This window comes from Diplodia corticola, assembly GCF_001883845.1.
Source record: "Diplodia corticola strain CBS 112549 chromosome Unknown scaffold17, whole genome shotgun sequence".
Lineage (NCBI taxonomy): Eukaryota > Fungi > Ascomycota > Dothideomycetes > Botryosphaeriales > Botryosphaeriaceae > Diplodia > Diplodia corticola.
In genome coordinates, this window is record NW_017971496.1 from 41,532 (window position 1) to 54,464 (window position 12,933).

At 59.5% G+C, this 12,933-nt stretch overlaps 4 protein-coding genes across 4 annotated transcripts; 1 reads left to right on the forward strand and 3 right to left on the reverse strand.

Moving 5' to 3' along the window:
- Positions 1-639: 639 nt before the first annotated feature.
- BKCO1_1700012 (mfs transporter) lies at positions 640-2,643 on the forward strand (the record flags this gene model as incomplete). Its single annotated transcript, XM_020271582.1, has 2 exons — positions 640-998; positions 1,056-2,643. 2 exons carry the CDS (start codon positions 640-642, stop codon positions 2,641-2,643), a joined length of 1,947 nt encoding a protein of 648 aa, XP_020131697.1.
- A 1,296-nt stretch (positions 2,644-3,939) lies between these two features.
- Positions 3,940-6,252, reverse strand: BKCO1_1700013 (uncharacterized protein; the record flags this gene model as incomplete). The annotated part of the gene is made up of 1 exon (XM_020271593.1): positions 3,940-6,252. The coding sequence occupies one exon, from the start codon at positions 6,250-6,252 to the stop codon at positions 3,940-3,942; it is 2,313 nt and encodes a 770-aa protein (XP_020131698.1).
- A 1,031-nt stretch (positions 6,253-7,283) lies between these two features.
- Positions 7,284-8,691, reverse strand: BKCO1_1700014 (uncharacterized protein; the record flags this gene model as incomplete). The annotated part of the gene is made up of 2 exons (XM_020271604.1): positions 7,284-7,914; positions 8,006-8,691. The coding sequence occupies 2 exons, from the start codon at positions 8,689-8,691 to the stop codon at positions 7,284-7,286; spliced, it is 1,317 nt and encodes a 438-aa protein (XP_020131691.1).
- A 2,439-nt stretch (positions 8,692-11,130) lies between these two features.
- BKCO1_1700015 (rna recognition domain-containing protein) lies at positions 11,131-12,277 on the reverse strand (the record flags this gene model as incomplete). Its single annotated transcript, XM_020271615.1, has 4 exons — positions 11,131-11,576; positions 11,646-11,983; positions 12,043-12,160; positions 12,235-12,277. The coding sequence occupies 4 exons, from the start codon at positions 12,275-12,277 to the stop codon at positions 11,131-11,133; spliced, it is 945 nt and encodes a 314-aa protein (XP_020131692.1).
- Between the last annotated feature and the right edge of the window lie 656 nt (positions 12,278-12,933).

Sequence of the window (12,933 nt, forward strand, 5' to 3'; positions counted from 1 at the left end):
TTTGCTTTGATCGATGCAACCCCGGCCAGGCCTTGAGGATGGCGGCAACATCGAGCAGGCCTAGCTACTGCTTGCTCGATGCCGCGCAATGGCTGCTGGTATTACACGAGGAGCAGGCAGGCAGGCGAGCCAGCGTGCACGAGGTGAGGTCTGCGCGAATGGCGCCGGCAGTGTGGTGCCGGGGTGGGGTCCGGGTATTGGTGGGGCGATCATGGCGGCGGAGCCGGCACCGTCGCCGTACCCATCGCCCATCGCCCATCATCGCCCATCATCGCCCATCATCGCCCCTCGGCCATTGCACCTCGCTCTGCTGCCAAAGCGTGCGTCAGGCGGTGCTGGGCCGCGAGGCAGCCAACGGGCAGTCCGTGCGCAGCGGCCGCGGAACTGGAAGCAGCTGGACGGCTGCGGCTGCGGCTGCCGGCTTGGCGCGGGCGTCAGGCACGCGTCAGGCACACGTCAGGCATGCAGCGCCCAAGCTCCTCCAGCACCGCCGCCATGCGGCCAGTCCGCCAGCCTAGGTAGCTCCCGTCCCAGCCGTCCCAGCCCTGCGCGCGCCCCAGACCACACCACCCACCTCACAGCCGCCACGACGCCGGCTATGTGGTTGCACCCAGACCGCTTCTCCTCCCGATCGCCCTGATGTACGCCTTCACGGCCTCGCGCTGGCAGGTCGCCACCTACCTGTTCGGCGTCGCCCTGTTCAGCATCTCCTTCCTGGTCTTCCTCAACAGCACCCTCTCGTTTGTCATCACCGACCGCATCGGCCGCAAGCATGGCGTCGGCGATGCTGTTGGCACCCTGGGCTTTGCTGACGAGCTGGTTGCTCTCGTCGGCTGTCCGCTGTGGGGCATGGTCAGCGACCGTGTCGGCGTGGCAAAGGTCGCCGTCGTCGGATATGCCATTGTGGCATTGAGCCTTTTTCTTTTCGTCCAGGCCTCCAATGTCTATCCCCAGCTGCTGCTGGGCCGCCTGCTCTTCGCCCTTGGCGCCTCCGCAACGTATGATGCCCTCCCACCACATGTGCTTGAGCTGTGCTGACTGCCCCCGCCCTGCAGCACCACCATGGTTACCGCCGTCCTTCCCGCCATGACACACGTCCTAGACCGCCCCTCGGACGCAGACCCCGCATCGCCCAGCAGAGATCCCGACGGGAACAACATTGCGCCGTCCATTTCGTCCGAATTGACAATCACCCCGGCCCGTCTCAACCCGGCCTCCTCACATCCCTCCATTCGCAGCACGCCCGGGAACTCCGCCGCGTCCACCTCCAACTTGGCAGGCCTTGTCGGAATGTTCACCGGCCTTGGTGCGCTACTCGCCCTAGGTGTGTTTTTGCCGCTGCCCGCCCGCTTTCAGAAGAGCGGCGTTGCGCCCAGCGAAGCCGTCGAATACTCGTTCTACGTCGTCGGGTCTGTGGCCTTCGTGGTCGCCTTTGCTTGCATGATCGGCCTGCGGCATCTCCCTGGCGAAGAGGACAAGAGCTGGCGCGGCCTTTTCACGGTGAAGCAGAAGGACGACTCAACTTCCGCGCCGATACTCCCGTATCCGCGACTGCTACTAGAATCCCTAACTCTTGGCCTGAGTGATGCCAATATCGGTCTGGGCTATTTGGGAGGGTTTGTTGCACGTGCATCCTCTGTCGCCATCTCGTTGTTCATTCCGCTGTTCGCCAATGCCTACTTCATTGAGCATGGCGACTGCAAGCCCGGAGATGGGAAGACTTCCGACGACGTGAAGAGGAATTGCCGGCGAGCTTACCTCGTCGCCTCTGCATTGACTGGCACTTCACAGTTGATAGCCCTCCTCTGTGCGCCTGTGTTTGGCTACTTGGCCGGCCGATACAAGAGGTACCACCAGCCATTGATACTCGCAACTCTCTCGGGTGTTGCGGGCTACATAGCTCTCGGCCTCCTCAAGAGTCCAGATCCTCAGTCCGAGGACGGCAGTGCTGGCGTCTTCTTCATAGTCGCGCTCCTCGGCATCAGTCAGATCGGTGCAATCGTATGCAGCCTTGGGCTGCTCGGCCGCGGCATCCAAGGCGACGAGGAGGACTTGGATGACGATGCCGCCACGGACGAAAACGAGCGTCCCTCCGGCGGCTTCGACATCAGCACGCACATCCAGGGCGCACCCCCCAGCGGCTTCCGACACGCGGCTCACCACCTCGACCCCGACGTAACACCCGTGCCTTCTCCCAACGTCGCCTCGCCGCGCGACCCCTTACTCGGCGGCGGCGGCACCTCCGCCACATCGACCCCCCCGCGCCGTCACCTCGGGACCCGCAACAGCAGCGGCGGCAGCAGCAGCAACAACAGCAACGGAGCTCCTTCCGGCGGCGGACACGGCTACTACTCCGAATCCTCACCGCTACTCCCCTCGCACTTCCGCCGTCTGCCGCCGTCCCGCAACCGTTCGTCCAACCGCGCTCACCTAAAAGGCTCCATCGCCGGCGTGTACAGCCTGGCCGGCGGCGCGGGCATCTTGATCCTAACCAAGCTAGGCGGTCTCATGTTCGACCGCATCGACCCCGGCGCGCCGTTCTTCGTCATGGCCGCGTTCAACGTCATACTTCTGGCGGCGGTCGTGGCGAGTGCCACTAGGAGAGTCGTTAAGGGGTGGAGGACGAGGATTGTCATGCCGTGATTTCTTTTTTTTCTTTTTCATATCTCCTCCTTTTTGTTGTTGTTGTTGTCCTGGGGGATTGGTGGAAGAGAGAGGCGATTTGGTTTAGGAGGGGGGGTGGCGGAAAGGGGAGGGGAGGGGGGGATATTGAGGATCGAAGAGATGATTTCCCACTTCTTTTTTTTTTTCAGATATGTGATGGGACCCATTGGGCCGTTGTTTCTTCTTCTTCTTCTTCCTCTTCTTCTTCTGTCGCGTGGGAAGACTTCATGTAGGGCGTAGGTCGCCTCTTCTTTTTTTTTTTTGCTTTTGTACGTATGCATGCGTGCGTGAGAGGCGAAAGATGGTGGGTGGGCGGGATTGTCGGCCGGGATGCGATGATACCAAAATAAAGCGCTTCTTTTCGTTAGCATCCTCTTAACTGCAATATTCACATGTCAAACATGATGAAGATCTAGTGATTTTGTTATCTTTATTGCATTTCTATTGGCGAAATTAAGGCTGATTATATATGCGATGCTTGTAGTAACAAAGAGGGTGGGGAGGGTGATAAAAACAGTGGTAATAGAAGACGATATATCTTTATAATAACTAAGCGCCTTAAGACGTGATAACGCTTAACACTACCCTCCAGTAAATTTGTTTTTGTAGATACGATTTCAGCTACCAGCGAAGAGACGCGCAGTTAAATCCAACGAACGGCATTTGTTATCCCTCGTCTTTCTAACTTCGCCCCTTGGCAGATCAATCCATATAGCCATCATCTTTTCTCCAGGATCATGACTTTTTTTTTTTTTCATCTACAACAGAAAGAGGACTTTACCCGAGATCACTACTTTCCTGTCTGCATTTTCCCAGTCTGCAACGTTCATGGTCATTCATTGGCTTATATAATACCAAGGCCCGCTGATAAGTTCTCTCTCTCCACCGCTGTGTCCTTTCTCTCTTTCGTCTTTCTCGCCCGAATTCCCCAGCATCTCACTAAGAAACACCCGCCGCCTTGTTGCAAAGAAAAAGTCTAAAATGCCGATGCTACCTGTGGTCCACATAACACAATGCCACTGGCTGACCCAAAAAAAAAAATTAAAAAGAACGCCACGCTTCAGTTGATCCCGCCCAACGTGTCGTCCCTCATCGATCGTCTTTCAGTAATCATAACAGAAAGAAGCACAAACAAAAACAGCATCTGTTTCCACCCCCTTTCCCCCTCTGGCTTTCTTCCGTTCGCACCCACCCAAGCGCCGCACGCACGTGGCTCAATCAATAGTAGCTCTAACCGTCCGTTCATCCCATCATTCGTTCCCACCATCTAGATCATCAAATCACCTCCACGACGACCCTCAGCACGCCCTCCATCCACACCGCTTGCCCCACCTCGGCCAAGACGGCGCGCCAGTCTTTGTCGTCGGCGATCAGGACGAGGCCGCGGCCAGTCAGCGCGCGGATCTCGAGCGTGATGTCTTCGAGGCTGAGTTGTTCTTCTTCTCCTGCTTCGGCTGCTTCCTCCTCCTCTTCTGCTTCTTCTACCACTGCTTCTTGCTGTTGTTCGTTGACGGTATCGGCTGATTGTGGTTGTGGTTGTGGTGGTGGTTGTGGTTGTGGCTGCTGCTGTTGTCGTTGTTGGGCGGTGGTGGCGGCGAAATCTTCACCATCGCCATCCTCGTGCGCTGAGTTCTTTTCATTCGGGCCCGTTTGCTGCTGCTGCTGATCCTGTTCATTGCCCGCCTCCGCCATGTCGACGTCGGCGGGCTGCTGGCTTTCCGCCGTGGCGGTGCTCGTCACAGCACTTGTAGTCGTAGTCGTAGTGCTAGCATTAGCGGGAGCAGCGACGCTTTCTCCCGCCCTATCAACTGTCGGCACTGCTGGTGTCATGGGACGCTTCGTCGTCGTCGCCCTCCTCCTGATACCCAAATCCAATCCTCTCTTCAGCAATCCCCTGATCTCCTCTTCGACGGCCTGTCGCAGATCGACCAGCGGCAGCGTGTGATGCGGCGTGCTGGGCCAAGACGGCATGTCGATGCGGGGCAGCAGCTTCGTGTTGTTCTTGGTGATGAGGACCTGGATGACGTTCTGGTCTGGCGCGGGCTGAGGGTGATGGTGATGAAAGTGTTGTTGGTGCTGGTTGCTGTTCGCCGCCGTCCCTGTAGCCGTTGCGGCTGGATGTGCAGGGGGGGATATCGCCGTGCTGTATATTGATTGGGGCGGTTGTGTCTGTAAGAACCGTGGATACTGCGTCGGCGGCGGACCGTGGGGGAGCGTTTGGGTAGGGGCGTGCGCTGGGTAGTGTGGCTGTACATGCGGCGGCGCTGCAGGTATAGCCGGGGGCGGGGGAGGTTGAGGCGTGCTTAACGAAGGGTCAATGGCTGGATTTGGCGGAGAATGGCTTGCATCGAAGGGCACTGTGGATGGAGGCGGTGTTGAAGCAGCACCGGTAGCGCCCGTGGCAGCGGCGGCGGCGGCGGCGGCGGCGGCATCCTGCGAAGAAGTACCGTGTGAGGCAGCAGAAGGAGTACCACTTGCAACATCCGATTTCCTCTTCCCCGTTCCTTTCCGCGCCTCCTGTGCATACTGCCGCTGTCGTTCGTTCGTCACCATCCGCCTCAGCAGTGGCGTCACCAGGCTAACGATCTTATTGCCGTCGCGCGGCCACACCCACTTCCGGCCGGGCATTGTCTCGCCCTCCAGCACCTCGTTCTCCGTCGGAGCGGGCACATCAGGCCCGAAGAAGCGCTCGCCGATGCCGTCGTTAAGGAAATCGCGGCAGCAGTTGAACAATCGTAGCTTGACCATGTCCGTGTCCCCCTTGCCCCTACTACCCACGCAGCTCTGGCGCTCCGGATGCGCCTCGTCAAGCATGTACGTCTTGGCCGCCGCCTGCAGCCGCAGGAAATTCTCCGGCGTCAGCTGCAGCGACGCAAACAGCTTCGACATGGGCGGCCGCGTGTGCTTCTTCGTCGCGCTGCCGCCCGACGGCTGCCGGAAGAGTGCAGCGGCCGAGTGCACACCCACGGCTCTCACGTCGGTAAGCCCAAAGCCGGCCTGCTGCTGGTGCTGCTGATGGATCAAAGTCGGGCTGTGCTGTTGGTGGTGGTAATGGTGAATGTCGGCCGACGGTGCATGATGTTGCAGCTCAGCCAATCCCGTCGTGGGCGTCTGCCTCGCGCGTTTGCGTGGGCTCTGGCTCCCAGCACGACCCCCTTCTTGCACTTCTCCCCCTTCCAGATGGTGCATGTCTTCTCCGCCGCCCCCGTTCGGAGGCGTGGCCGTCCTCTTGCGTTTCTGTCCTGCCGCCCCCAGGGCCTCTTCATGCATGGCCGTGCCCCTCAGGTCCGTGACGCGCGCTACTTTGCGCAGACCGCCGACTCCTGCTGCCTGCTGTTGTTGCTGCTGCTGCTGTTGTGCGGCGGCGTGTCGTTGCGACTCGGTCGTCGCCTTCGCCGCGGCTTCCAGGAGCTCCGCCATGTTGCCCTCCAGGCTGGCCGTAGACGGCGCGTACGCGGCGGTGCTATGCTGTCCGCCGGCGGTGGGGTGCATGTCGTAAGCCTGGCCATCGCTGGCAGCGGAGTTCGAGTTCGGCACGCTGTTGCGGCGGTCTCCGGCGGCGGCGTAGAAGGCGCCCGTACTCATCATGGCAGAGGAATAGGCATGAAGGCGGATCTGACGGCAGGGATGTTCAAGACGAGGAGTGTTCTCGCAGCAAAGACTTGATATCGGTAGGGAGCGAGAGTGGCAGTTGCAACCCGGGCAAGAGGCAGCAGGGCGAGTGCAATTGAGCGGCGAAGGGCTGAGAAAATCAAATCATCTAGGGCGGAAAACGGTCAGAACCACAGGTCATCGGCTCGACTGGCGACGGGGCTACGGATGGCATGTCTGATGTGGGTGCGCGAGTGCGGTGCTCACCAACAAGCAGGCGGGCGAGCTCTCGGCTCGTCGCGAAGGGAGCTTCACGGAGCTGGAGGTGTTTGCCTGATCGGGTTGGGTGTTTGCATTCTGTGCGTTTGTGTTGTTTGATTTTGTTTGTCCGTCTCGCATTCCGCCTTGCTTGCTCACCCACTAGTCCGCATCCGGCCTAGGCTGCATTCCTCAGCCCATGACGTCTGCTATTTTTGGCTCTCGCCCACGCCCTCGAGCATCGCGCCGTCAGTCTCCGATGATGCATACGCAGCCCTGTGACTGCTGTTCATGCGGCTGCCCCATGGATTCCACATTCCGAGAGCTATCACCTGGCTCAAACCCGCAGCATACGAGCCACGAGGGGGCCTTTTCTTTTCCTTCCAAAATGGCTCAGACGACGTCACGCATCTGCGCCCTCACAAATCTGCAAACCGACATGTTTGTCATGGTCATGCTGGTTACCGCATTGCTGCATAGGTGTCCGTGACGAACTGCATACCAAGTCTCTATCTACGTGAAGATGAGCCATATCATACGACTCGTGTAAGCCTTTACACAAGAAAGTAGTAGTCTAGCCCCTTTGCGCCTGGAATGTATGTACGGAGCCGCCGCTGCAAACACGAGAAACCAACACGCTGTTGTCCCAACCTCTATGAAATACCCTCGTGATATCAAGTGTCCCCCCAGAATTCCAAATACCAGCATTTCCTTTAACGCCCGGGCTCCTAGGATTTGCCAACCGAAAGACGTCGAACAGGCGACCATCATCAAAACCAATCTCCTTCCTTCCACTCCCTCCCGCTGTCCAGCGCTCTGATTCGAGGGTCGTTGCCTCGCTCTATCGCCGCATCCCGCCTCTCTCTCAAGTCTTGCCTGATGCGCTCAATCTCCTCTTCCAGCCACACGTCCCGCCCGACCTCGGGCACGTCAATCTCGGCCAGCTCGTCGAAATTGCCGTCCTCCATCGACTGCTCCACGAGCTTCTCCTTGTCGTGCCAGTCCCTCAGCTCGTACTCGTAGCCAATCTGCTCGAAGCGCAGATTCGTCCAGTCCTTGTACTTTTCCTCGTCGCCGAAGCACACGCCGAAGCCGTCGCAGTAGCAGACGTGCTGGATCGGGCAGTAGACGTTGCGCCCGGTGAAGACGTACTGCCAGATGTACTCCCATATGCGGCCCGACAGCGCGTCCGACAGCGGCGTGCGCAGCAGCCAGTCGCGGTACGCGACGAAGCGCTGCAGCGGGATCGAACGGATGCGGTCGCGGCTGAGGGCGAACTGCGCGCAGCAGGGCTGCGCCAACACCTCTGGGATCGGGTCCAGGGGGAAGATCTCGCTCCAAGCCTTGGCGAGGAGCTTCTGTTCGTGCTTCTGGACGTCGTCCTCCACTTCGCCCGGGTGCCTGAATAAAATCGCTTTCTTAGCATCATGTACGGCAAACAAATGGGAAGCGGTGGTTGAAAGGGGAAAGAAAAAAAGAAAAAAAGGCTTACATCCAATCAGGGCAACCCGGGTCCCAATGACAGCGCAGGTTCATGTACCCTTCCCGCAGCACGCGGTTGGGATTCAGCCGCTTGATCATCTCGACGGCATCCAAGTCCAACATGTCGCTGTTGTGCCAGGCATAGCGATGCGCATGCATAAACACCGCAACATCCGGCAGGTCCGCGTAATTGTCAATGACCCACGTCAGGTAGATCATCACCTCGTGTCCCTTGTTCTTCGGCGGGTGCAGCGGCGCGCTGTTGTCGTCGGCGACGTATATCGCCGTCTGGTAGTCGGGCAGGTGCTCGTCGATCCAGCCCACGTCCTCGGTGCTCGTCCGCGGAATCACCAGCACCGTGCTGAAGTTGTAGTCGGCCGGCATGCCGACACCCGGTTCGAACTTCGGAATCGAGCTCCACGTCTGCTTGGGCTTTGCGGGACCTGCGGCTTGGGCGGGCTCGCTCGGCGACGATCCCCCGGATGATGCGCTGTTCGCGCTTCCCCCGCCGGCGGTGGCGGCGGCGGCGGACGGTGCCGATGATGACGACGGCGGCTCTGCTACCGCCTCTCCCAGCCCGATCTTCTGCGGCAAACCCCTCCACGATTCCCGCACATTGGTGCTGTAGAACAGGAACGAAAAGAACGAGACGGACGCGACGGCGAGGAGGGGGAGCAGGTTGCGTGGGGAGAGCATGGCGGGCGGCGTCCACGGAGGCGCGCGGGTAGCGAAGGTTGGGTGAAGAGCGGAGGCGGAGAAGGAGGGAATCAGGCGTCTTAAGACGACAACATGTGGCCTATCTGCTGGGGTAAATGATCAGCATCTTGCTGCTAGCTGCGGACTCAAGACAACACCCCTCCTTTGCGCCGTCGGCGGGCTGCGCGAAGGAGACGTACATACGTACCTAAACGAGTGCTTGCTGGTGACGGCGCCCTGTCGCTGGCTTCAGACTCGGGCCGGCATCACTTGGTACACAGGCGATTGAGGGCAGGCTCGCGGAGGGCGTGGGGTTGGAGGGCGGAGGGCAAGGCTTGCGAGAGCTGGAGGATTGTCGTATCGCAGCTGGGGGGCCTGTCTAGAAATTGCGGAGCTTTCCAGCAAGGTTGAGCAGGGCTCCGCAACCAAGCTTTAACTAACGATCATTCGGGACAACTTGTTTCGAGGTGCGCGCGTCAATTGGTCCCCGGGCGCAGGTGCTTGCGCGGCCAGCTTGCTCTTTACTGGATAAGGTTGTGTGATCGGCCGTTCGCGCAACAACCGCTGCTCGGAGTGCGACGCCATCGCCGTTGTATAAACGCCTGTCAATCTGAAGCCCCCCACACCTTTGACGCTGTTGGCCTTTTCAAACATGCCGCAAGTGCTACCAACACTTGCTTGTCGCAGACTGTGACAGCGGTAGCTCAGCGCCAGTCAGCCTGCAGTAGTGGCACCACCAGCTCCAAGCCTCCACGCCACGCCGGCACATCCGCATGTCGCTATAAGCGGCCCAACAACTGGTCACACCCGCTTGAGACGACGCTCAGTAGCTTTATCAGCTTCAGCTGCTCTGTGATATGTATCTACACTCTCCAGCTATCTCTTCTAGGCTATCCATACATGCGGAAACAGCATTTGCATCTCGTGCTGACCTCACCAGATCAAGCGACAACACTGCCTACAAGCGCGCCTCGCGTTCGCTTCATACTCGAACAGAGGAGGAGCAATGCACGTGAAAAGGAGCGCCGTGGTCTCGGCTCGTTCCCTGAAACACGCAGAGCCATAACACGCAGAGATGCAACTCTCTTCTTCCACCAGTAAAGGCTCTTCCCCGGTTGGACGTACCTGGAGGCTCCGGACTGGTCTACACGGCACGAAGCTTGCGACAACACGATGATGTCAGGCCCACGTCGTGGACACGGAGAAAATCCGGTTGGCGCGTTTGGACCACCACCCGACCACTGCAAAGGACAGCGTGACGATGAGAATTAAATGAAACGAGAAAGGAAAAGGACCTGAGAAATTAAAATAAAAAAGGACGACCCAGGAATGAAAGGCTCCTTTGGTTCGGAGGCAGATCAAAAGGGGTCCTTTGGCGGAATGCGGAAACGGAAAGGACGGCAAGCCCGACAGCTGACAGCCGTGGACTGCGACTGCAGAGATTGGAGAGAATTGGAAAATTCCACGCCGAGCGGAGACTCACCGTAGTACCATGCACAGCAGCCGCGTGCGTTGTCAGAATGTGTCGGCTCCCTGCAGCAGCTTGTGCAAGCCGGCAACGGCTCTCCAGACAGACAGACACAGCGAACGTGTCTGCATCCAGAGCCTCGGGAAATGTCGTCACGGCAAACGGCCTCAGCTGGGGCGCATGGCTGAGGTCGTTCTGCACTCCGCATTGCTTTTTTTTTTTATTACACCGGATGGCGGCATCGTGCATAGATTGGGCGATTTTGCTGTTTACTACGAGGATGGTCGCTCCCGTCTCGCCAGAGACAGAAGTGCAAGGGCGGCAGGGCACTTTAAGCTGATGGATGTCGAACGGTCTCAACGGGAACGTGGACAAACGAGGTCGCCGGTACAGGCAGGCTGCAATGTGACTGCACGCATGGTGTTGAACATGGGGACGTGTCGACAAGCGCAGAGAATGTCGAGTGTGATGGGAAGGCATAGTAGTACAAAGTGCGATCTGAAGTCGGGTAGGGAAGAGCTGCTCCAGGAGATCCAGTTTTTTTCGTCACCAATTCGAATTAAAAGCATGTTTTGCCGCAAAGATCCGTAGCCGTTCTCTGTCAAAGGAAATCCACCGAAATTCACCGGAAGCCGAGACCTTTAGACGTGGCGTGGGCATATCGCTCGAGCCGTGTAATACCCATGCCTTAGGTGAGGTCTTCCGTCCAGCAGTCAGATTGAGTGAAAAAGCCGTTCTGTTTTTTGTGAAACCGTCGCCCGCCGAAGATATCGCTGAAGTTCGCCGTAGTCCGATCGCATAGCGGAGACGTGGAGATGCAAAAGCCAGGAAGCAAGTAATACAGGGGCGAAGATTGAGGCAGCAGTCTCGAAAAACGATCTCGTTCTCGAGGGTGCGCGTCACTGCACGAGTGAGGACCCTACTCTTCTGCCTTTACTCGCGAGGGGGTTCTGAGAGAGTTAGCCGAGCGTCTAGTGGCGGAGATAGTAGTCATCACCACGGTCGTCGTAAGCCCTTCCACCGGCATACGGCTCGTCGGCAGGAGCGCCACCGTAGGCGGCACCGCCGTCACGGCCGTAGCGATCGTCGCGGCTCGAACCGTAGCGGTAGCGGTCATCGCCGCGGCCGCCGCCCTCGCGGCCCTCACGGCCGCCCTCGCGGCCCTCGCGGCCCGAAGAAGCATAGCGGTCGACGCCGCGAGGAGGACCATAGTCGCGGTCACGGCGGGAGTAGCTGCTGCGGTCACCGCCACGGTCGCCGCCACGGTCACCACCACGGTCGTAGCCACGGTCGTAGCCACGGTCGTAGGATTCGTAGCGAGGGCCGCGGGAGTAGTCGTCACGGCGTCCACCGTAGCCACGCCTGTCGTCATAGCGGTCGCCGTAGGGACGGCCACCGCCACGGCCGCCACGGAAGTCTGCTACTCGGGTCAGCTCATCCAATCTTGAATTTCAAAGGGGAATACCGTGATAATAGGTTGTCATACCGCGCTTGGGCGGGCCGTAGTACTTGCCCGGAGTGGGCGTCCTCGGACGAGCGCGGCGGGCCTTCTCAATGCTAAGCGTGCGGCCCTCAATGACCTCGCCCTGAAGGCCCTCCTTTGCGGCGTCGGCCTGGTCGGGAGTGACCATCTTCACGAAGCCGAAGCCACGCGATTCCTTGGTGTGCGGGTCACGCATGATGTTGCACTTCTCGACATCGCCGTACTTCTCGAAGAGGCGCGTGACCTCGTCCTCAGAAAGACGCGGGTGGATGCCGGTCACGAAGAGGTTGGAGCCCGGGTTGATGGACTCGTCATCGCGGTCGCGCATGTCGTGGCTGGGGCTGTCGTAGGCATTGTCAGCGAGCGTTGCAGCGGGCTGAGGGCTGGATCATTGCTGTACCGGTCGTCAATGCGGTCGCGCGCACCGGGAGAGGCACTGCGAGCGCGGGCATCTTCATCGACACGGCGGTCGTTGCGTGGAGAACGGCTGCGGTCGCGCTCGTAGTCGCGCGGCTCGTCTGTGTGCAAGGGCGTGTCAGCGGCGCGTTGTGGCGGCAGGACGGGCAGCGCGGTGGCGAAGGGGCGGACTTACCATCGTACGGACGCGGCTCAGTCTCGTAATCCATGGTGGACATGGTGGAGAGCTGTGCAGTGTAGGAGGATGAAGGCGGCTGGGTGGAGCTGAAAACAGGCGGCGGAAGAGGTGGTTGCGACAAAGCGGCGGCCGGGAAGGCAGCTCCGATCGGCTGGAAAAGGACCGTCGCAGTGAGAGCTAGGTGAGGCAGTGAGGCAGAGGGTAAAGGAAAAAGCGCGTCGGTGCGAACGGCACGTTTGCCAGGCTGTGGTGAAGGAGCGAAGTGAAGTGGCTTTCGCGACGCTGGACAAACGCGCTGTGACAGGCGCAGGCTGACAGAAATCCAGGCAGCCTATCAAGGGGCGCAACCAAGGAACACCCGCCAGCGAGCCGCAGCCTCTTGGCTCCTTCCCGCACTGCCTTCGCAAACGTGCAGCTCTGCGATTTGTACTCTCAATTGCAAGGTCGCATCTTGCCTTGTCGCGGCACACCGCGCTCGCCGGCGTTCGGTGGGCGAAAATCACTGCAGTCATTGCGGTAAAAATACAGGCGTCCATGCTCCATCGCTCTAGCTAATCCACACCGAGCCAACAACACAGGCCCGCAAGCAAATAGGTATACTGAGCCCTATGCCACAACGCCGCGCGCCGACGACCATTCCCGTCTTCCGTACGAAAGCCAGCCCCATGTGCCCGGATATTATGACCGGCAAGGAAA